This window comes from Syngnathus scovelli, chromosome 10 (genome assembly GCF_024217435.2).
Source record: "Syngnathus scovelli strain Florida chromosome 10, RoL_Ssco_1.2, whole genome shotgun sequence".
NCBI classification, from domain to species: Eukaryota; Metazoa; Chordata; class Actinopteri; order Syngnathiformes; family Syngnathidae; genus Syngnathus; species Syngnathus scovelli.
Window position 1 is genome coordinate 10,621,493 of NC_090856.1, and position 21,385 is coordinate 10,642,877.

The window sequence follows — 21,385 nt, forward strand, 5'->3', positions numbered from 1 at the left end:
ATATAAAAAAAACAATCACACAATTTGTGAGTGCAAATTTCTCATGACAATTATTTTTAATCAAAAATATTGAAAGGATAATTACTGAGCTTCCCTAACTTATCACTAGTTAACAGCTACATTAAAAGTGATATGAAGTCTCTTTGGATTATTATTTTTTTTAACAGAGCTTGTACATCAAAATGAGTGGAAGACTGAAAGGCAATTAACGTTCAGTGTTATGCAGAATAAACAAATACATGAAATGAAGCAATGACAATTGTTATTAGAAACCGGCATAGCAATTTGCACTATCAATCGACAATTGTTGAGTCGTGGGCAAAATGAACAGGGACAGTTGTCTTAAGTGTAAATAGCACACTGGGAGTCTGAATTTTGGCAGATAAGTGTGCTACAAGACTGGGAGGGGCTTCGCTATGGCTTCATCTGCATTGCGGCTTCAATTCAATTAGGGGGCACGGCAAGAAGCTACAAAACTCAACAGTCTTGGAAAGGTGTGGCAACATAATCAACAGGGCAGAGGAATGTTTGAAGTAGCATCAACAGCATCATTTTGCACATTTCACAGCTTCATAAATAAAAAGAGAAAACAAAAAATGAAGGCGTGCGAGGTCACATCTGATGATTACCAACACTGTTAGTTTGTCCTACAACGGCAAAGGTTGTTAATGAGTCAACTAAACCCGCACACTTGGCGGCTATGAAAACAACAGTGACGATTTGAAACAACAGCGAGGAATTGATCCAAAAGATGAAGTAAAATCATGCAAAAGCTTCTTACAACACTTGTTACAAAAAGAGCAGGAATACCAAAGGAGCTAAAAAAAAAAAAAACCCACCAGAGCTTTTTGTTCTGCATTTCGACACAATGTGCTCGTTGAGCACGTTCAACCAGTCATTCATTCTTTCATTCATTCGATCAAATTCAAATGCTGTGGTACTTCGGGGCAAAGTGCATCGGTTCAATTTCAAACCTTAATGTCTTCCGAAGAGTGTCAATCAATCAATCAATCAATCAATGAGTCAGTCAAACAAACCGAAACACGCACACCAGAGAAAGACATTCAAACAGGACATCAAAAGATGCTCATATGTACAAGTTATTCAAATAAAACTGCCGCCGCACCTCATGTGCCACGTGAACACGCACACCACACTTAGCTGGTCGTCTTAAAAAAAAAAACAAAAAAAAAACATTGCATCCATATAAATAATGTGTGTACTACACATCAGTGGTCCCTGTGTCACCACAGTGGAAAATAGAAACGATGACGTAGCAATATTGGGCCGATGGGAGACGCCTGAGAAGGAGGAAAACTCTTTTTCTGGCTCTTCTTCAACAAGGAGCAGTCCAGCTTGAGTTTGCCCGGCAAAGTCTGTCACCAGACAGTTAGAATGTCAAGTCGCCATGCCGGAGAAGAGAAAAAAACGAGGGCGATGGAGAGGATGCAAGATAGCCCTGCTCTCTGCCTGATTGCTGTTTGGGTGATGCGCACGAAGAAAGACAAGTAATGATGAGAAATACTCGCTCAGACCACATGAGCAGATATGAGCACACATATGGGAAGACATTGAAGACGCGTTAGGGACATGCAACATGATGTGGATGACGTGTCAGAACAGGCATGAGGAGCAGAGTGGCACAGGCGGGCCGACGGGTGGGGGGCAGGCATCACCAACCGAGCACAGATGTCATGAGCAAAGGGATGAGGTGAAAACGTTGCAGTGCTCGACGTTAGTGGCAGACATCATATTCGCAAAGCTATGCAACCCCAAAAGAGACATGAAAAGAAAAGTCAACATGTGCTTTATGGGACGCTACATTTATCATTTGACTTTCTTCATGTCTCTTTAGGGGCTTTGTAGTCATTTTTAAGAAGCCTGCCATATATTAATCTTATTTTCCTCATTTCCAGAATGGGAGAAATCGGCACTAGCAAACACAATTTAAATAAAAATAAAATTCTACAAGCAAGTCATTTGAATGAGTTTAAAACGGCGACGGGTGATTGCGGCGCGCGCTCGACACCTGCTGTGTTATGAGCCTGAAAATTAGTAAAGGGCACAGAGATGCTCGTGTCCTTTCGACTGACTGGAATTTTGGAGACTGGAAAATGTGAGCATCTTTGCTTTGGAGCTTTACTGCTGAGAGGGGAACATGACGGTCGCCCTCTACTGGCCAATTAAAGTAGAGCTCCCCCAAATGGGTTGTTAGCAAGTAGAAGCTCTCCATACAGAGGCCCGCATCATTTTTAAGGAATTTAATTCCCGCTTACTGCCATTTGGGTTCTCCCCTGTTGTTTAGTTAAGAGGCGAAAATGCCACAGCCGTTAAGGATGTGAGAGCATGCCGACATGCAAACTTGCCCTTCTCTTTCCCATTCTCGCTTTCACCCCCACCACCAAAAATCAGGCACCGGCGAGAGCCCTCCACCAGCCAATCAACCACCTGGCCACCCCGCGGCCCTCAGGAACCTGCACAGTCATACACAGGAGAGAATTTGTTATTAAGGCGCAGCATCACAGGAAAAAGGGAACCTTTGCCATGGATGTCGAATGACCAAAGTTTGACTTTGCTTTCCTTAACGTGCAGCCATGTGGCTATATACATCAAATTTATTCGACATATTTGAGACCTTCTGCCGTCATGTTCAGTGGAACAAGGAAATAAGTTGGGCAGGACAGAAAGCAAAGGAAACGACTAATTTGTTGGTTTTGCTCAAAAGGGTTTTTCTGAAATGTAGAATGTCAAAACATCAATATGCATATATCACTTATGCAGAAACACTCGAAGCTAAATAAATTTGTCCAATACCAAATAAAGACGTGACCGTGAGTGAAAGGAAAATCTGCTCTGATGGCACAGATCAAGTGAAAACTGTTAAATCAATAAAAAGCATCAAACTCAATGAAATAGCTATTTACAAAACATCAACAAGATGGAGCACTTTGAACAATAAGAAGCAATAAAGAGTTTCTCACGTGCACATGCTGTAAAAATGTCTTTCACGCACAAACACACACTCACCACTGCAGCATCGGCTACAGGGGGGGGCGGGGGATGATTAAACAGTTAGTGGAAGAGACGGACAGTGGATGAGAGGGAAGCCAAAACGTGCAGATGGAGACACGCTTTGCGTCTTGGTTCTTGTCGGTGATGAAAGAATGGAAAAGGGTTTTGAGGGTTCACAAGACAGAGGAGAGGCGAAGCTTCAGATGTAGGTGACGGCACCTTTGCAGTTCTTCTCCATGGTGATTTCCACATAGGTGGTGGGCACGTAGCCCTCTTGCCCGCTCTGCTTCCTCGCCCGTGTCCATCCGTCGCCTTTGTCTTCCTCGATGATGTACAAAACCTGCAGGAAAACATACAGGACAGGTCGGTGGGTTTTCTTTCTTTTTTTTTTAAACACAATTACAATAGTTAAGAAGTGTTACAAAGCTGACATTAAAATGGGAGAAAATAATGGCACCTCACCTCATCTTCAGCCATTACCAGGGTTCCCTCATTCTGACCTAAAATAACAAAATAAAAGCAGCCATAAACCGAGGTATTTCTAGCCATTCTTGCATACCGCACATTTTACAGCGTGCAGCATAAACTGCCATGACATTAACCGTATACAAATAAAAGCAACACATGCAGGTGCTACCTCAATTGTTGTAGGCGCATAAATATGGCCGCACGTCAACCTCCCGATTTCCAAAGGCAATGTAGCAAAAGCTTGAGTGTCACGAGGAATCCGAGCTCACCGTCAAAAGAGTACAAAGCTTTGCAGTGTCCGATGACGGGCAGCGGGTCGTCGTCATCAAATTCGTCATCAAACTCGTGTGGGTCACCGCTGGGCTGCACGGGACCGGTGCGTTGATGGGGCGTGTGCTGCTCCTGGGCGGCGTCTTCCGTGTAACTGCCTTCGGGGCTGCGACAAACAGAGCAAATGTTGCGATTGGACTCTGCGGCTCTGGCAAATGCAGTGAGTTAATTTCCACGTTACCTCTCTCTGCCTTGGGGGGTGGGATGGTGGTTGTCGGCGCTATGCCTCCTGTCCTTGGAGGCCTGCTTGGCCTCCACCTCGGCCAACCAAGCCTGCCGTTGGAGCGAGACAGGCGAGTCGAGTCAGCGTTTTCAGAGAACCAGCAACATCCTGTTGTTTGTGCCCAGGAGATGGCGCTTGTTCTTTTCTCACCTCATGTTTGTGAATTTCCGAGCGGAGCTTTTCCATGTTGAATATGGTCTCGGATATTTTGGGCTGCAAGCTGTTGGGGTCACCCATCGGTGGAGTTTTCTCATACACGTCTTTCATTTTGTTCAGGGCGTCCCTGGCAGAGGCAAAAAGCAAAGTGGCCATGTAATAGATGAAGACACAACACAACTTAAGCAGGTCCTCAGTACCTCTGATCCATCTCTATTTGGAGCTTGTTGTTGAGCTCATCAATTTTCTGCTGCAAGCGCTTCCTCCTCTGCTCAGGGGGCAAGTGGCTGAAGTCCTCCACCGATGGAGCCTGGAGCAAAATGAAGCAAAATGTTAACGTTCCACTTTGTTCTGTGGGAATGGGAACTAGTTTAAATGGGAATTTTTTTCTTTTTTTTTCCTACATGGTCATCTGTTGGCTACAATGGGGACACCTACAATACATAGCGCAGACACGGCAAGATGTCTCTCTTTCCTACTGTAAGCAACATACGGCCACTTACCAGCTTGACGGACCACTGGGATGTAACACACGAGCGATTCCAGAAAGGCAAGCAGACGACATAATAAATACGATGCTGGTTAGTCGAACGCCTATGGCTAACAGTCGATTGGTTCTAACCTCGCCAATCCACATTTTAATTTGTAAAATTATTTTTGATTTATGTTTCTTGTCATGAACTCATTTACCTTTAGTCTGGGGTTCGTCACTTAATATGAATGTGTAGGCTAGGTAAGACTAGTAATAATAAAAATATGTCAAAGTATTTTCAAGTGTTCAAGTGAGAGCTGCAAATGTGAGGAGCAAAAGGCAAACGTGGCTCGATTGCTTGCCGCACATTTGCGAGAGTGCTCTCGCCTTTGTGTCACCCCACTGCAAACTCGGCGAGACCACCAAGATCATCAAACATCCAATGTCGGCGACATTAGCACCGCAAGCCAAATGCCAAAATCACCAGAACTCCTTTCCGGCGTGATTGCGGGAGAAATCTGCCATTTTGTAATTGCGACACAGATGGGACAGGAACGAGAAAAGCCCAAAGTGGAGACGAGCGTAGAGGCAAGCAAGGTGTTTGCAAGTCTCCGAAAATGACAATTTTGAGAGAGCGGACCAATGAGGCGAGCTGCACATTTGACTCAGCAGCCATCTTTTTTTTAATTGAAAGCATTTCCATGACCTGCAGACACCCTGGAGGAAAGCACGCTTCAATCATCAAGGCGACATGATCCGCCTGGCACAAGCGTCAACGGCACGAGGTTACTTCCTGGCTCACCCCTCTTTTGAGACCCTTCAAGTTCTGGGGGATTCTGGGGACTGTGGTCTTTATGTCGGACAGATACTGGTTCACTCGTTCAGCACTGAACCGATTGGGAGTCAATTGCGAGCTCGGCCGTGGCCAGGAGGAGGACAAAGGAGGTGGAGGGGGGGAGGAAGAAGGGGACTGGCGGGGAGCGGGAAGAAAGCATAAAAGCGTCAGTCAGGACGGCACGTTTGTCAATCGGACGGGCCCGAAAAACAACCTCAACTAAGGTCAACAATTAGCCAAAAAAACGCCAGAGCCCAAAAAAACGACATCATGATCTACGTGCAAGAAAATAAAGTAAGGCCGAATCGTGGACGGATTACTGCCACCAAGGTTCCTGCAAGGCAGTGACAACGCAGAGATAATAATTAACCAACATTGCCCTCGTGAAGAAGAAGGGCAAGGTCCATGAGCGTAGCAAAATCTGAGACAAAAACAAATGTCAAGCTAAGCAAATGTGCAACGACGTCACGTGGGCTGGCAAATCTGAATAAAATTTTGAAACAAACTTGCAGATAAACAACCTGTACGTTTTGTGCTGCTGCTTAATGACATGGAGGAGACAACAAATACTCCACCAGAAGGAGGCGCCGCGCCACGTACCTTTGGTTTCTTCCCAAAGAGCCAGAGTTTGTTCTTGGCCTTGCTGATTGAGTGTTTTGGGTCAGGTCGCGGCCCGGGGGCGCTGTCTCGATCTCCTTTGGGCGTGTTGCCGCTGATGGCCCCCTCGGAGCCGGTTCGACTAAGATTCTGACTGTAGTCTTCAAAGGGGAAGTCGCCCGGAGGCTCAAAACCAGACTTGAAGGACTCCACGACAATGCCGGAATCCTGGAGCGAGGAAAGAACAACAAAAGTCAATCAGACAGCAAGCGGAGACTCTCCATCTTGCTTTTTTCCTTCTACACACCCTTCGCTCATCAACAGATTTGGCCGCCGTAACCATTCCTTCTAAGCACTTGGAGATGATGGGAATGACTCTTCGTTCCGCTTCTGCAAAGGTTCGGTACGTCTCACCAAGCTTCACCGTTCGCCGCTCATCCATCGCTTGCAGATTCTGCGAGACGAGCGCAGGCATGTGCATTTCGACCAATCAATTGTCAAAGCGATGACGGCAAGTGCCGAATGTACGAGCCTGGCTCAAAATACATTTCCATCGCTCACCGGTGTCAGCCGAATAACGTTTGGGTTACCTTGAAGATGTGTGGGATGGCATTGTTGAAATGTTTCCACTGCTCGGCGTTGAAGTTCTGCAGTTGGGCAGCGTACTCGTTTTTGCTCTCGTCGACCGTGTGAGTGCGCAGGTTATATTGCGCTTTGGCCTGAAAGCAAACAGCAAAGGAATCAGCAAGTGGATCAAGTCAATATTTTCATTGTTAATGCAGATGGAAGGCACATTGGCACAGTTTGGAGGCTGTTAGTTACCTTCTCAACTTCGGATTTTGTGGCATTGATGTCGTTGTCTAACCTCTCAAAATTTATTTGGGATTTCTCTGCTTCCTTGCATTCTCTTTCAAACTTCTTCTTACTCTGTTGAGCAAAAACAAAATAGCAAAGCATTATCCATGGCAAGAGGATCTGAAATAAATGTCTGGTTGTAAAATATCAATTTAGTGACAATTTAAAAAAAAAAAAAAGCCACCAAAACGTGCGGGCTAATATTAAACGAGCCACAGAAAAAATAAAAAGTGATGTGAATGTGACGGAGATGGTCTACTTCCTGACAGGCCATCTGGGTCACATTAGTAGAGAGGCAAACAGTTGAATAGCGGAGACATGACGAGCAGATGAGTCAAGCCTCACAGCCACCCACCCAAATAGACACTTGACTAGTCACTGTACTATCAAAAAATTCACAATGAGCATTTGATGCCGGTAGTTGCGCCACATTGTGTCATGATTTTGCAAATTGCTAGCTTGGTTGCACTAATGGGGTACATCCAACCAAATGACCTCAGAAATGAGCAAATGGAATCGCTGCGGGCGATTTTCAAAGCCAAGAAGACGTTTGCCAAGTGCGGCACATGCGCCTGCGACTGTGTGTCATTGCCGTCACTCCCAACGACCAGCCAAAGCTGTGTTTCTTCTCTCAACAAAAATAAGTCAAATAAGGAATATAAGGACCATATGACCTAGAGTAACCTTTGAAATATGAAAGAAGAGAAAATGAAAGGAGGAAAAAAACATACCCCCCTCCCCTCATCTTTTTACTTACGTTGTCCATCTGTTTCCAGCAGTGATCCAAATACTGCTGGGCCTTCCTGCCCTCCTGCAGATGCTGCGCTCACACACGCACACAAACAGACACACACAAACAGACATAAACACACACACACACACACAATAGCAACACAACACAACGTTTAAACCAAAAGACAACTGACACACAACACAAACAAGAAAACATTGCTATCCACAACAGCGAGGAAAAGTGCCACACCACTACTTAGCAGGGGCCAATCAAATGACATACTAGCTGAGTATGTGAAAATGAAAGTAAGCTAGCCTGTGAGCCCATTTAGTGGCGTAGTGTATTTCTCCAAGAATAGTTGTGCTTAATACTACTCCAGCCGACAACTTGAAAAAAAAACACACGTCTGCCTCTTATTTGGGGTCTCGTCCCATCTCCACGTTTGGAAAGTGGCTTAAGTATTCCACTGAGAGAAGGGAATGTTCTTCCAAAGAATGCGAAGCGTTTACAGCAGCGGCGGCAGCTCAGGGGAGGAAACAAAGGCAGATGTTTGACATGACGCTCAACATACGCATCCTCTCGTCAAACTCCAAACAAACGTACACGCAGAAAGCATTGTCGGGGCAAGCATGGGCACTTTTCTCGCTGTCACGCCGTGACCAAAATACGCTCACCAGTTTCCTCTCGGTTTTCAGGTCTTGGCTGTATCTAATGAGCGTTCCGTAGACCTTGTGGCCCATCTCCTCGGCCACCACCTCCCTCTGGCCCGCGTAGTCATTCAGCTCGTTCAGGATGTCGTAAAAGGACAGACACGACGTGAACCTGCAAGATGGGCACCATTTGTTCCTGCCATAAGCAAAGTGACCGATTTTGACAGACTCACCTGGGTTCCTCATCTTTGGAGCGCTTTGGCCAATATTTCTTGACCAAGTTCCTGATACAGAAGAGAGACAAGTCATGGCTTAGATACGCTCAAAGACGGACACTACCTTCTTTGTGTGTGTTTGCACCTCAGCTGCTTAGCATAATTTTGCTCAATTTCCAACCGTTCCTTGACAAACTTGGCATAACGCTCCAGGAAGTCGATCCCCCATTGAGTGTGCTTGTCCAGATTATCGAACTGGTCCTGTTGACAAAAAAAAAGTAAAAAATGAACACACAAATTCAGTATCGCTGCTTGTCGCCCAGTTCACAAGTACGTCGCCATGACGGGACGCGGATGAGCCATGCAGACGTCCCGCGTGCATTCCAGGGGACGCAGCAACCTTAATGGGCACAAAATACGCTGGCAGGACAAAAGGACTCATTAGCCGCTCTTGCATTCCAGGGCAGACACACAAACGCAGCTTGTCTTCCCTCTTCCATGACATTCCTGGGAAAGCCCTGATTTCTGAAGAACCAAGAACTGTTGCGCATCCCCCAATACCTCCGCTCAGCTCATGCATGAAAAATGACAAATATCGACATGTGTTTCGCTTTCTGACAAACGTGTACACTTTTCTTCACCTACGCTAGCTGGAAGAGGGAACGTGAACGTCATGCTGGCTTGTCAGCTTTCATGGCAACCCGAGCCGTCTGCTGTCACGCTGCTGTCACGCCGCACGTCCACAACCTGACGGACCGGTTTGTCTGACAACATGGTAAATTCTGGATCGAGCTACCCCAGCTGTGATACGTCAATCCAAAATTAAGCATTGCTCCACATTCATTTGTGCGCACTCATCGTGGAACATTAGTTTTTAAAACATCTACTTCCTGTATCCACATTAACAAACGTGCCTTCTTGGCCCACATTTGAGGGAGAATTCTGTAGTACAGGAAGTATGCCAAAAACTATCAGTCTGTTTACCTTCCAAACTGCCAACAACTATAGAAAATAAATTGCTGTCATATTTTAAGAAGAGGGGAACATCCGTACGTTTTTTTTGTTTTATTGTGCCAACATTGACACATGCAGATAACACTTGGATGCCGATAGTCATCACTACATTACTACAATCGTCATTACTACAAAGTAGAAACAACTCGGAGAGACACAAGAGTGATGACACACGAACCCAAATGCACACGTCGGGAAAAACAGTACGAGCTGCTTAGCATAATAGTGGCAAGAGAAAAGTGAAAGTTGGAACATCAAATAAGATCAAGAAGGGAACGTGTCAAAGAACAACCTCGGGCCTCTTGGACTTAGATCCTCATTACAAGTTCACTTTACAGTTTTATTGTTTCGTTGAATGCATTTACCGATGTTTCAAAATGTATATTTAATTTTTTCAGGGCTTTGGGGAGCAGACACAATGCCAGGCACCTTCTCGTTTATGGATGTTTATAGTGCGCGACTCAGAGGTACAATGTGCAATTGATGGACATGTTACCGGGGTAACCAAAACACAGCTACGCCAGCAGCTAGTACGTTGGTGTGTAAATGAGCAGGGCAGACTTGAGGGCAACACGGAACACTTTTACGAGGCCAACTAGCCAAATAGCCAGCCTGGGAAAAGCCTTGGGAAGCGAGAATGACCGTTGTTTTCTCATATGCAAAAAGACAGAAAGGAAACGGCAGAAGGAAGAGAAGCGGGAACCTGACCTAGTTAGACTCCTCACATGTGTATACAGTCACTCCCCGTGGTGTGATTGGAGTTACAGTGCGAGCAAGAAGTGTGTATGAGCTTCAAATTGCAACCAAAAGCCAGCGCAACCGTCACACCCGCATGCAGAAAAACGCCCCTCTCACAGATCATCCACCCAACAAGGTCACGACGTGTTGTGCCCGCACACAAAACCGACTGGACATCAACACAACGTTTGCCTCACTTTGGCAGCATCCACGTTTGTTGCTTAGTGGCCTGCGGGCACCAAAGTCGGACAGGATGACCCGCGGCTGCTGCAAAGTGGACCCAAGCACAGCTGCCGGTCTGACCAAAGCCTGCCAAGTCATGACTATGAGAGGTCTGGAAGTATTCCTGTCTCCGGTGAGTCAGATTTCACTTCCTGGAAAGAACGTACTAAACACTACAGATAAAAGAAGACGGAATTTGGATCCCTATGACTGCTGTGAGGAAACTCCAGCTGAGAACCGACCAAAAACTGAGTCACAAGGTGACAATCTGAAATGAAGCTTTTGTAAAACTTGTGTCTTACACTGCAGAAAAGGTCCTTTGACTTGCCATACAAAAGATTGCCTTAGCTAACTCACCTCAGTAGGCGACCCGAGGCAACATCCTAAAATATTGAAGCTTTGTGGGTATCAAATGTTTTCCACACCGCGTGTGCCGGCTACAGGATGAAATATGAGGATGGAAACTTGTTCCGCTGCTTCATGGCCGGTCTGACGTTCCGACAGGGCCTTTTCAACTCTTCGGCTGACGGACGTTCCGGTAAAGGCCCGTCTCGCACTTCTCTTGAAGCACGGCTGGTCGGCAGAGAACACCACCTGCCGGTCTCTCCTCCATAAGCGAGACTTGGTCCCCGAAAGACTTGAGTCGGGAGAACAGAACGAAGCACAGTATGGCGGCATCCGAGTGATCCGTCTGAATTGAGCTAATGAAGTGCTAAGCAGCCAAACAGGCTGAATGTTGACAGCCAACACATTGATCTCATCAGAGGATTATGACTAGGGCCACTCGGTCCGCATGAGCGTCTTTGTTTGCTTTGAAATGAGCTTTGCCACTACCACAGATATTGGAGGGATGCTTGCCCGCTTCCTGACAACTACGGAGGTGCCCTTGTGAAAGAAAGCGACCCCTCCAGCTCAGGAGGTGCTAACTAGACATGTCTTTCAGTCTGACGTCTCACCTCGCACGCTCGCATGTGTGACCCGCTTTGTGGGCAGTGCAACACAAATATACAACATGCTGCAAGTTAAATTTTCCCACAAGGGAGTAATAACAGGGTTCTAACAAGCCTTTTTAGTTGGGTGGCCCCAAGTCATTACGCTACCGTTCATGATGATCCCTAAATAATTCAAAACAACCATAATTTCAATACATGAGCAGTCTATCACCCAAATTTACAGAAAACACAAAGCTTTAGAATAAATAAGAAATAGTATTTCACACAAACCCTCACAAATAAGTCATACTCATTCATCGAAAATAACCCAACATAAATTTCATATAATGCACATAAGACACGTGAATATCAGTCAACGTGAATATGTTTACGTCTACGCACGCGAGTGGCAATTTATCAAGTTAAAACAAACCGTTATTATTATTACTATTATTGTTAATATTATTATGATGATTATGATGATTATTAACTTTAATTTATCGGATGATGATCATTTGAGGGACAATGTGCGCGGTCGGTGTGTCTTCACGGTTTTTCTCCGCCCTTCTGCAAGCAATCCCTGCCAACGTCCATCCAAACTGGGCGTGACAGCCAAAATTGTTCAAGAAACAACTTGCCGGTCTAAATATTGCATAGAGTGGGGCAAACAGCACAAGTTTTGCAACACAAAATCCGGCTAAACGAGGGAGGTAGAGAGGCGAGCTGCCTGGAGGGAGACCTGCCTATTGTTCCGCCGCCGCTGTCACAAGCGTTGCTTGAGGTGTGCCAGGGATTAGCTTTAGCATTAGCCACTGCCCAAAGCCTTAGCCGCGCGTGCTTTACACAACGCTTAAAAAAGAAGAAAAGACGATAAGAAAGAAAAAGAACGGTAACACAGCACCTTTTCCCGTTCCAAATCCATTCGCCGAGTTGAACAATAAACTCACAACTGCAACAAAAGCGGAGCACTTCCAAAGTGTTGATAAGAAGTGCCCCAAAGACTTACCCAAAGCTCCGTTCCCCAACTCATGGCGGATTGCACCCTTGTGAGTTGGTCGGGATCGGACTGCTATTTTCCCCACTCCGGTCCGGTTGGGTTCTCCTCAAACTGCTGCCAAAGGCGAGCCCGAGCACAAACTGTCTACGCGCACGCGCATTAACTCCTCCCCCTCCGCCTTCTTTCTTTCTGCTCTCCGCCCTGCTCAAACCTTAAACTTCAAACTTTAAACCTGGGGTCCTCCTCGAAAACAAGCGCTCGTTTTCATCCCTAACAAGAAATCCCATACAAAAACCAAGCCGTCTCAGCATGGCTTTATTAACTGCCTGCAATAGTTACAACAGCCATCTTACACGATTTAAAAAAGTAACTGATCATAGTCATATTTTCTGTTCCTCATTTATTATACATTTATTAAACATTTATTTGTCTTGTTTGAAGTGCACAAAAATAGCAAATCGACCCAATTCCATATAACGCTATCCCGGGAAACAGAGTGAACTTTGCTCATTTGTGAATAAGTGGCGTCCTCTTGTGACTGATACAAGAAATATTAGCTTTCTCTCCAAAAGAACCCCATTTTGCTGGTATTTTTAAACTTAACGCTTGCTCCAGGCCAGACATAGTCTGTAATATTGTTTTTTTTTACCCATTGCCTGTTTTACCTGCATATTTTTAAACTAGAATTTGCAATTTCTGAAGAAATTGCGTGCGAAGAAGCTGAATAAATAAATACTTGAGGAATGTTCCAGAATTATGTTTAAAGTTGAACGGGTTGAATCAGTGAAATAATGTGTGAATTAGAAGTGAAAAACGACATTTTGTAAAATTTGGCGTGAATTTTAAAGTTGTTGATACTGGTTTACCTACTAATTTCCTTTGGAGGGCGGTAGTTACACATGATTGCAAATGGTCAGCAAATAAAACAAAGAACAAGAAACGGATACCGCAAGTTATTCACTGTTTATGTTTTTGAATTTTTTTATTTTTTTTTTGACGGTCGAGTTTTCAGCTGCAGAGCAGACAGACACCCGTAGACATGTATCGCTCTATTGCAAGGTAATAATTGTCATCTCTTCAACAATCTTGACAGGTTTCTTTTCGTTCGGTCACACGAAGATGCATTATGACCTTTGGCATGCATTGCTCTACCTTTAGTAGTAAGCATCGGCGGTTGTAATAAGACAGATTTTATGAACTTTATGTACGTTTGGTTTACGTCAAAAAAAATTGTTAAACGTTTGCTTGCATTGTGCCAATAATACTAGCATGCATATAACTGCTCCTTGTGCTAATGCTGTGGTTCTTAACCTTGTTGGAGGTACCGAAACCCACCAGTTTCATATGTGCATTCACCGAACCCCTCTTTAGGGAAAAATAAAAATATTTTTTTGAAATTCAAGACATCGATGTTTTTTACTGGTGCCCAAAATAAGCCGTGCATGAACATCCCCTTGTTCAAATAACAAAATCAACACAGTGTATGAACTCACAACAAATGACATACTGGCAAATCAGAATTTACACAATAAATCAGGTTTGTTCGGGCCTCCTCAGTGGAGGCTCTGCCGAACCCCTGAGACCGACTCAACGAACCCCTAGGGTTCGATCGAACCCAGGTTAAGAACCACTGTGCTAATGTAATGCAAGAATTAAAAAACACACATTTTCACATTTATAAATACTTCATAGAAAATAAAAAAATATATATGTAAATATTGATGTGAATGCAATAAAAAGTGGTGTCAAAATAAACAAAAGCATATTATTATTTCCAATGCACTTATAATTTATGTCAATTATAATTCTTGTCTCATCTGCAATGTTTTCCATTCCTTAACTAATTTCTGTGTCTAATTTGTGTGGCTCAGCATGGCAGTGCAGCATCAGCGGTGTTCACTCCAGCACATGAGCACAGCAGCCAAAAGGAAGAGAGCTCTGCGTAGCGCCTTCCCAGTGTTAGAGCTTCCTCTCCAAGACATCCACAAGCATGTTTACGAAGCCAACCTTCGAAACAGCAACAAGTGCCACAACAAGTAAGCGACTTACATTGGACTGGTGTCAAATTTACATCAGCTCCACATGATTGAATGTTTTTCCAGGTACATGGAGTTGAATGAGAAGGTGACAAAAGGAGGAGGTGACAACGCTGTTGCGAGACACACTCAGAGGAACAAGAAGTTGTTGGTTAAGGATCGACTGTGCCTACTATTGGACAACGAGGACTACCTCGAGCTGTCTCGCTTTGCAGGTCTGGGTCTGCCGTATGGAGATATCCCATCTGCTGGCTGCCTGACTGGTCAGAAACCACTTACTTGAGGTGTATTTTCGGTACTAAGTTCTTCAGTTCTCACTGCTACTTTGCGTATGTTTGAACGCACACGCATGTAGGTGTTGGAAGGATCAACGGCCTGTGGTGTGTGTTCATCGCCAATGACGCCACGGTGAAGGGCGGAACGGCTTATCCCATCACCGTCAAGAAGCAACTGCGTGCACAAGAGGTGGCGATTCAGAACCGCCTGCCGTGTGTCTACCTGGTTGACTCTGGAGGCGCTTTCCTGCCATTGCAGGTCGGTTGTTCATGCGCCGTTCTTTTGTCAAATATTGGACTTACACGATCGGTCAAACATCCACAGTCCGAGATCTTTCCCGATAAGAACCAGGGAGGGAGGACATTTTATAATGAAGCCATCATGTCTGCAATGAAGATTCCACAGGTAAGGTAATCTCAACTCTGAGAAAAAAGAAAGATGAAAAAAAGATACTTTGAACTGTCATTTAGAAAATCGACTCTATATTATTGTACTCTTCTTCAAAATGATCAGTCAAGGATTTTCAAACGCAAAGTCCTCTTAACTAATAGGCCAGTCCCCACGCTAAAGGTGTCGGTGGTGTGCGGTTCGTGCACAGCGGGCGGAGCTTACATACCCACCATGGCCGAGGAGGCGGTGATGGTGCATCGGATCGGGACCATGTTCCTGGGAGGACCGCCACTGGTCAAGGCTGCCACGGGCGAGGAAGTCACACCAGAGGACCTCGGAGGAGCCAGGCTTCATGCCGAGTACGTTGGCGACCGTGGAAGGAAGCTGTGATGATTTCGTTTGCTGGAATTGATTTACATTCGAGTCTAAATGTTCCGCTGACAGGGTGAGTGGCTGCGTGGATCATTTTGCCCGGGAAGAGAAGGAGGCCTTTGAGTACACCCGAAACATCATATCCACCCTCAACTTCATGCTGCCTGAAGAGGAGGAGGGCGAAGAGATGTTGAGAAAGAGGAAAGAAGACGACAGGCCGCTTTACAGCACAGAGGAACTACTTGGCCTTGCCCCCAAAAGTTACAACTACAGTCTGGATGTTAAAATGGTCCATTAAGCACCACAAAAATAACATTTGATGAACAAGCCAGCAATAAACGTGTGACGCTGACGGTCAGCGTTGTTTCTCTAGGTTATAAGTCGACTGAGCGACGGCAGCCGCTTCCAGGAATTTAAAGCTCTCTTTGGAAGCACGCTCGTAACCGGCTTTGCAAAGATCCACGGGTAATCACATAAAATACACGCGCGACCCAATAATAGCGACAAGGGCAATGGATTTTTATTGTTGCCTTTTCTTAAGTCATGGTTTTAGCGTGTGCTTCTTTTCTGGTCCTGATCTCAGAAACCTTGTCGGAATTGTGGCCAACAACGGGGAGCTGTCCTATCAGGCTGCTTTGAAGGGCAGCCATTTTGTCCAACTGTGCGACCAGCGAGACGTCCCGCTCGTCTTTCTCCAGAACACTGCGCCGTCAGCCCCACGCACCCTTTCAGCGGCGCAGGTCAACACACGACCCGCCTGAAGGCCAAACAAAATGTTCTTCCAGCCAGATAATGTTTCTCTTGGCTTTGTTTTAGGCAGAGCTGAACAGCAACCGTCTCAAGGCTCAAGGTTCAATGATGTCAGCCGTGGCCTGCGCCTCTGTACCCAAAATCACTGTGGTGATTGGCGGTTGCCATGGCGCCGACAGCTATGCAATGGTAAGACGAGTTCCATCATTTAGTATTTGTATTCCAAAGACTGGTCAAGTTAACAGTGAGGAAAGCTCATTTTCTTTGCCGCTCGTCTCCAGTGCGGACGGTCTTTTGAACCCAACTTCCTGTTCCTGTGGCCCAATGCCAGGGTGTCCGTGACGGCCCCAGGTCAAGTCGGCCCACTGCTCCAACTGGAAGATGGGGAGGACAGAAACGAGATGGAGCGCAATCTGAACAGGACATTAGAAGAGGAGAGCTCAGCCTTTTTCTCCTCCGGGCGGCTTTGGGACGATGGAGTCATTCTTCCTCAAGACACTCGAAAGGTCAAGTCTCGTGCACGTTTGTCATCCGACACACACCGCTTAATTCAAGTCATGCAAACGTGTGTGCATGTGCAGGTTCTTGGGGACTGTCTGGACATCATCAAACAGCAGCAGTTTCAACTTTCGACAGAGAAACACCGATTGACACTTCTACGGATTTAGAAACATCCGTCTCGCACATGCTGGCTTGGACATCAATCACTTTTACCGACATGTTCTGATGTGTGCCTTTGTCCGCTAAAATGGACTGGAAGTTGGATGTTTGGTGCCTTCAGTGGTTACACAAAATAGTTTGTGTAACTTGCCAAGGTTCACCTGTGGGAGCTGAACCTACACGCAAGTCAATTGAGCGATGTAAAGAAAAATGTTGTTGAGAAAATGCACTGTAACTTAAATTGAGTGCTCTTTTGGAGTCATAAATTGACAGTTTGTACTACTTTTAATTGCATTGAAATTGCATTTGTGAAAGCTATTTTTGTAGCAAAACAGAGAAAGGCATTCTATAAAATCCTTGTTTTTATTTCAGCAATTGAAATGTTATGATATAGAAAAAAATAATTGAACATTTTCTTGCCAATTATAAATGCAGCAACCGTATAAAGTGTTTGCCTCACCTGTAGCAATAACAAGCATGCTGCTTTGTCTTCGGTTGTTTTGCAATACGTCACCGGTACTGTGCTTACCGAAGAAAGACTATCGGACTGTTGCGGCTACCCGACGATGCATGTTTGATCACGGCTTGTAGAAGCCATGAAAAGTCACTGGAAAGATGGTGTCCACCTCTGCCCTGGCCAGCTCGCTGAGTTTGGCTGCATCCAGCACCAGCAGGAAGCCCGGCATCTCCGCTCCTGGCTTCACGACGATACTAAGCAGCACACCTGCCATGCGGGTTGGCTCAACGTTACCTTTGGAGGAGACACGTGCCTGTTTAAAGCTTCATACCGTCATCCTCCTGCGTGGCTCCCGGGGTTGCTACGAAGAGTGGTTCTGAAGGATAGCACTCCTCCTCCTGCCACACCCACGTCTCTTTGGTCTGCACGTTCAACTTGACGATCTGCATCCATTTGACAAAGGAATCATTGTTCCAAACGTTTCTTGAGTTTAACGGATGTTCCTATAGATTGCTTCAGCTATCTTCCCACCTTGTCAGGGATGAAATGGTTGAGTCCGAGACCATAAACGAAAGAATATTTCTTGCCGCGACACCGGGAGTAGTTAATCTGCGGAAACTCAAAGGCTGGGAGATGGTGCAGACAAAGACAACCAAGAATGTGTGAAACTGCCAGAAGCCATAACATAACAAAAAGGTGGCACCTTGTCTTGCTTTAGAAAAGAGGACTTCGGGTTCCAACCAGACGGTTCCGTCACTACGAAGAGCAGCGGTTGCAGTCGTATATGGTAGAGAAACCAGATTCTTCCCTTGCTCCTCCTAAAGGTCCACACAAAGACCAATTTTCAATTTTACACATCTACGTTTCGTTACGCGTGTGTACTCACGATGTGTAAATCCAGCGGCAGGACGTATCGTCTGACTTCGGGCTGAGGCGCTCTCATGGCAGCTTTCTTAACTTCCTCCCACTCCCCCTTCAGGTTGGCCAGATACAGGTACTTGTACACAAAGTCGTGGCTGTGCACAGAGACAAGTGTGAAAAGTACAGCAAGTCGCGTGAACCGCACGTGGTCACGCTTACCTTTTCCACACGCAGAGGTCAACGACAATGAATCCCTGGTCTTCGTACGCGTTAATATGATGGAAGAGGTTGAATGCCGATGTTCTGAACTTGTGGCTGCTCAGATATGCTGCTGGCTCCTTCGAGGCCAGGTGAAACCATGTCTAGGGAAAAACACGCATGACATTAATCAGGTCCTGGTTTTGTCTAGACTCAATAAGATAAATGACAAGCCCACCTACCCCCATGCTCTCATTGGATTCAAAGCAGTCCATGTAAGTGGCTCCTCGGACACTCCAAGCCGACAGAAACTTGAGCAGGTTGATTTTCACAGGCTGCTCCACAAACACGAAATAGTTGTCGGTCAAACCAAAACTAGCGGAGCAAACAAAAACAAAAACAGGGAGGCGCAGACAGACATTTTAGGGGCATCAAATCCTGAGGTCTCACGCTAGATGTCACAATGACTTGAGGAACATCTGCTTCCTCACTACCTGTGTATGTAGGAGGGCTTTAACCTCTCACTGCTCGGGAGTTGTACGACAACCTGGGATTTCTCTAAGGGGTCCGACTTGTCTGGAAGCACAAAGGTAAAGGCTAAAAAAAAAAAGTGCTCAGGTGTAGTGTGCCGCACAACGTGAAGCCAACTCACCTTTCTGAGCAGGTGGGATCTTGACAATGTTATACGCGAGGCTCATGTTCTTGCCAAAGCAGTTACCAATGTTGTAGACTGTACCATCCGCCTCAAAGTGGGGGTGAGCTGTTACCCCGTTGACTGACAGGTACTTACACAGGTCCACCTAGTTCAAGCACATTCAAAAAGACAAAACAACGTGGAGCAACAGTAGCTAGATGGCATCTGAGAGAATATCGGGGTAAAAGTCTAGTTCAAATTTTACTTTGCGCCTCACTGGCGCTCAAGTCAAACATCAAACTTGCATGAGTGGCGTGCAAGTTGACTCGCACCTTCTTTAAAGTGTCCAGTGACTCGGGATCGACCTTGGTGATGTAATTGGTCTCGGTAACGGCGTAAAAGTCTTCCCCAACTGGGTAGATGTTCACCACACAGTTATCGGTCACCTCGATTCCCTGGAAGTAGGAGAAAAATCTAAAAAAAATAAATAAATACAAGTCAGTTGTTGGTTATTTATGAAAACATTTCATGTATTTGTTACAAAGAAGCCCAGGTGGAAATCTAGAATTCAGGCGAGTTGACCTGGAGAAGATATTTTTGCAGGGGTCAGGGTAGACTGCTGTGCCAAACTCAGTGATGACCACTCTGTTCTCCGTCATCGCACGCACGTATGCGTCTGTCTTTAAAAACCTAAACAAGAAGAATTAGAAGCAACACAGTGATGTGGCAGGGAGGCACCACATCAGACATTCTGGAAGCATTCACTTCTTACTTTCTCGAGTAGGTCACCTGACCGTTCTTCAAGTCAAACTTGTGCAGCAGAGCCTGTCCGTCAAACAGATGATGGAATGCTTGGTCCCTGACCTCGAAAAGACCCGGTCCCATCCTGAGAAGACTCCCGCCCAGCCATGTTGGCAAAAGGCCTTCACAGAAGGCACAAAATTAATTTTGTTCAGATAAAAATTGTTGGTGACAATTTCTTTCTACAAATCTTAAGGAATGTTTACTCCTACCAGTGATCTTGGCTGGAATTGGTTCGTTCAACTCCTCGACAGTCTCAAAGATTTTCCTGTAGCCAGCAGCGGGATGGTCCACACTGGACAAGAATTCCACTTTGTAAATTGCAATCAGCAAAGAACAAAATTCCATCACAAAAAGATCAAATTCCTTGTTTGGCATGGACAAACTTGGCCAATAAAGCTGATTCTGATCATTTTTTTGTCCGCTCTGTCAGAGAAGTTCCAGAACTGGTGTCACAACCATCGAAATGAAATTTTCCTTTCAGTGTGGCCCACATAAAATCGATCAGCATGCTCTATTCGGTGCGCCAGAAGAGGCGAGATGCTGCTCACAATGCCCTGAGCATCTGACAGTTCCTTGCCGAGAAGCATATCGCCATGCTGGAGCAATCTCCCAACTCACTCACCCAACGTGGAGCGGACCCCTTTTGATTTGATCAAACCGGCCCAATTTGAAGACGTAAATGAAATCAAGATGGCTGGAGGAACTGTAAGAAATCTCTCACTAGGGTGTTAGTGTGTTCGCACTCCATTTTAAAGGGGAACGTTTGTGGTTAGTAGTTCGAAAATATTTTGTGGTGACACCAGTCCTGGAATGTTTTGGACATATGTCACATACGCAGGACCTTGCATAGAAGTTAGACATACAAACACGACGAGGAAAACTTTGCATTGCTGAACTAACTAACTTGCCTCATCTAAGCCATTCTACTGAGGTAAACTACAAGTTGCTTATTTCATTTAACTGTTTCAATGCTTTTTCAGTATTAGGTCTTATTCATGCACGCCAAGAAAAAACTAAAAGAAAAGAGATACTCACTGGCTCACCATACTGCAGTACGCTCTTTTGTCTTTCCCAAGCTAAATTTAAACCACACGCACTGATTTCCTGTTATGAGAGTGAGAATTCTCCTCCTCCTTCTCCTCCCCTCATCTCTTCTTCTCATTTGCTTTTGCTCCCCTCTTACCTTTCCTCCTCCAAGCTGTGCAAAGTTGAGCCGAACAAGCCAGCCTTGTCTTGAGGCACTGTCTGGCTCATGGCCTCAAGCCGAACATTCTCCAAGCCTACAAAAAAAGGCCTTTGTTTACCTGGGGGGGATGCTTAGTTGGCAAGGCCGAGGGCCCACATTTCATCGCTTTGGTTGTGCATACGAAAGAATGCGCTCTAATTAGTTCCAGACAGCTTGAAGAAACTCAGCGTAGGAAAACTTTCCAAATTGTTTTTCAAAATGTCAGCTTTAAAGGGACCATATTACAGAAGATTGACTTTTTAACTCAAGCAT

General features: G+C 45.5%; 3 protein-coding genes across 8 annotated transcripts; 1 reads left to right on the plus strand and 2 right to left on the minus strand.

The window, feature by feature from the left end:
• Window positions 1–23: 23 nt before the first annotated feature.
• On the minus strand, window positions 24–12,622 carry fnbp1l (formin binding protein 1-like). 4 transcript variants are annotated; one of them, XM_049732033.1, is made up of 17 exons: window positions 12,459–12,622; window positions 8,692–8,807; window positions 8,565–8,615; window positions 8,356–8,503; window positions 7,706–7,768; window positions 6,916–7,020; window positions 6,684–6,812; window positions 6,401–6,547; window positions 6,097–6,321; window positions 5,464–5,631; window positions 4,390–4,499; window positions 4,184–4,316; window positions 3,992–4,083; window positions 3,750–3,916; window positions 3,475–3,512; window positions 3,232–3,352; window positions 24–2,474 (listed from the first exon to the last, which is right to left on the minus strand). In XM_049732033.1, the coding sequence occupies exons 1-17, from the start codon at window positions 12,480–12,482 to the stop codon at window positions 2,467–2,469; spliced, it is 1,845 nt and encodes a 614-aa protein (XP_049587990.1). In that variant the 5' UTR covers window positions 12,483–12,622; the 3' UTR covers window positions 24–2,466. The 4 variants fall into 4 exon arrangements, with proteins under 4 accessions (XP_049587990.1, XP_049587989.1, XP_049587992.1 ...); XM_049732032.1 differs by having other exon boundaries at window positions 24–3,352; XM_049732035.2 differs by lacking the exon at window positions 12,459–12,622 and adding an exon at window positions 10,878–11,220 and having other exon boundaries at window positions 24–3,352.
• A 723-nt stretch (window positions 12,623–13,345) lies between these two features.
• On the plus strand, window positions 13,346–17,222 carry si:ch211-198n5.11 (methylcrotonoyl-coenzyme A carboxylase 2). 2 transcript variants are annotated; one of them, XM_049732038.1, is made up of 12 exons: window positions 13,346–13,508; window positions 14,321–14,485; window positions 14,552–14,748; window positions 14,841–15,019; window positions 15,086–15,166; window positions 15,332–15,510; window positions 15,596–15,812; window positions 15,897–15,988; window positions 16,107–16,263; window positions 16,340–16,462; window positions 16,555–16,779; window positions 16,855–17,222. In XM_049732038.1, the coding sequence occupies exons 1-12, from the start codon at window positions 13,489–13,491 to the stop codon at window positions 16,939–16,941; spliced, it is 1,722 nt and encodes a 573-aa protein (XP_049587995.1). In that variant the 5' UTR covers window positions 13,346–13,488; the 3' UTR covers window positions 16,942–17,222. The 2 variants fall into 2 exon arrangements, with proteins under 2 accessions (XP_049587995.1, XP_049587993.1); XM_049732036.1 differs by having other exon boundaries at window positions 16,605–16,779.
• A 145-nt stretch (window positions 17,223–17,367) lies between these two features.
• Window positions 17,368–21,185, minus strand: LOC125976127 (retinal Mueller cells isomerohydrolase). Of its 2 annotated transcripts, none has more exons than XM_049732039.2 (14): window positions 21,071–21,185; window positions 20,097–20,179; window positions 19,856–20,006; window positions 19,666–19,773; window positions 19,416–19,557; window positions 19,102–19,249; window positions 18,944–19,025; window positions 18,692–18,824; window positions 18,471–18,613; window positions 18,277–18,406; window positions 18,094–18,208; window positions 17,922–18,016; window positions 17,722–17,833; window positions 17,368–17,657 (listed from the first exon to the last, which is right to left on the minus strand). In XM_049732039.2, exons 1-14 carry the CDS (start codon window positions 21,139–21,141, stop codon window positions 17,512–17,514), a joined length of 1,659 nt encoding a protein of 552 aa, XP_049587996.1. In that variant the 5' UTR covers window positions 21,142–21,185; the 3' UTR covers window positions 17,368–17,511. The 2 variants fall into 2 exon arrangements, with proteins under 2 accessions (XP_049587996.1, XP_049587997.1); XM_049732040.2 differs by having other exon boundaries at window positions 20,923–21,071.
• Window positions 21,186–21,385: the final 200 nt, after the last annotated feature.

Bases quoted from the DNA above. Each gene is read 5' to 3' on its own strand.
- LOC125976127 (XM_049732039.2), bottom strand. From the start codon at position 21,141: ATGAGCCAGACAGTGCCTCAAGACAAGGCTGGCTTGTTCGGCTCAACT. The intron at 20,180-21,070 runs GTAAGAGGGGAG...ATTCTTGTCCAG, and splicing joins CACAGCTTGGAGGAGGAAAG to TGTGGACCATCCCGCTGCTG. The intron at 20,007-20,096 runs GTAGGAGTAAAC...CCTTCTGTGAAG, and splicing joins AATTCCAGCCAAGATCACTG to GCCTTTTGCCAACATGGCTG.
- fnbp1l (XM_049732032.1), bottom strand. From the start codon at position 12,482: ATGAGTTGGGGAACGGAGCTTTGG. The intron at 5,632-6,096 runs GTACGTGGCGCG...GCTCCCCGCCAG, and splicing joins TCTTTGGGAAGAAACCAAAG to TCCCCTTCTTCCTCCCCCCC. The intron at 4,084-4,183 runs GTGAGAAAAGAA...CTCCAACGGCAG, and splicing joins CGGAAATTCACAAACATGAG to GCTTGGTTGGCCGAGGTGGA.
- si:ch211-198n5.11 (XM_049732036.1), top strand. From the start codon at position 13,489: ATGTATCGCTCTATTGCAAG. The intron at 14,749-14,840 runs GTCAGAAACCAC...ACACGCATGTAG, and splicing joins ATCTGCTGGCTGCCTGACTG to GTGTTGGAAGGATCAACGGC. The intron at 16,780-16,854 runs GTCAAGTCTCGT...GTGCATGTGCAG, and splicing joins TTCCTCAAGACACTCGAAAG to GTTCTTGGGGACTGTCTGGA.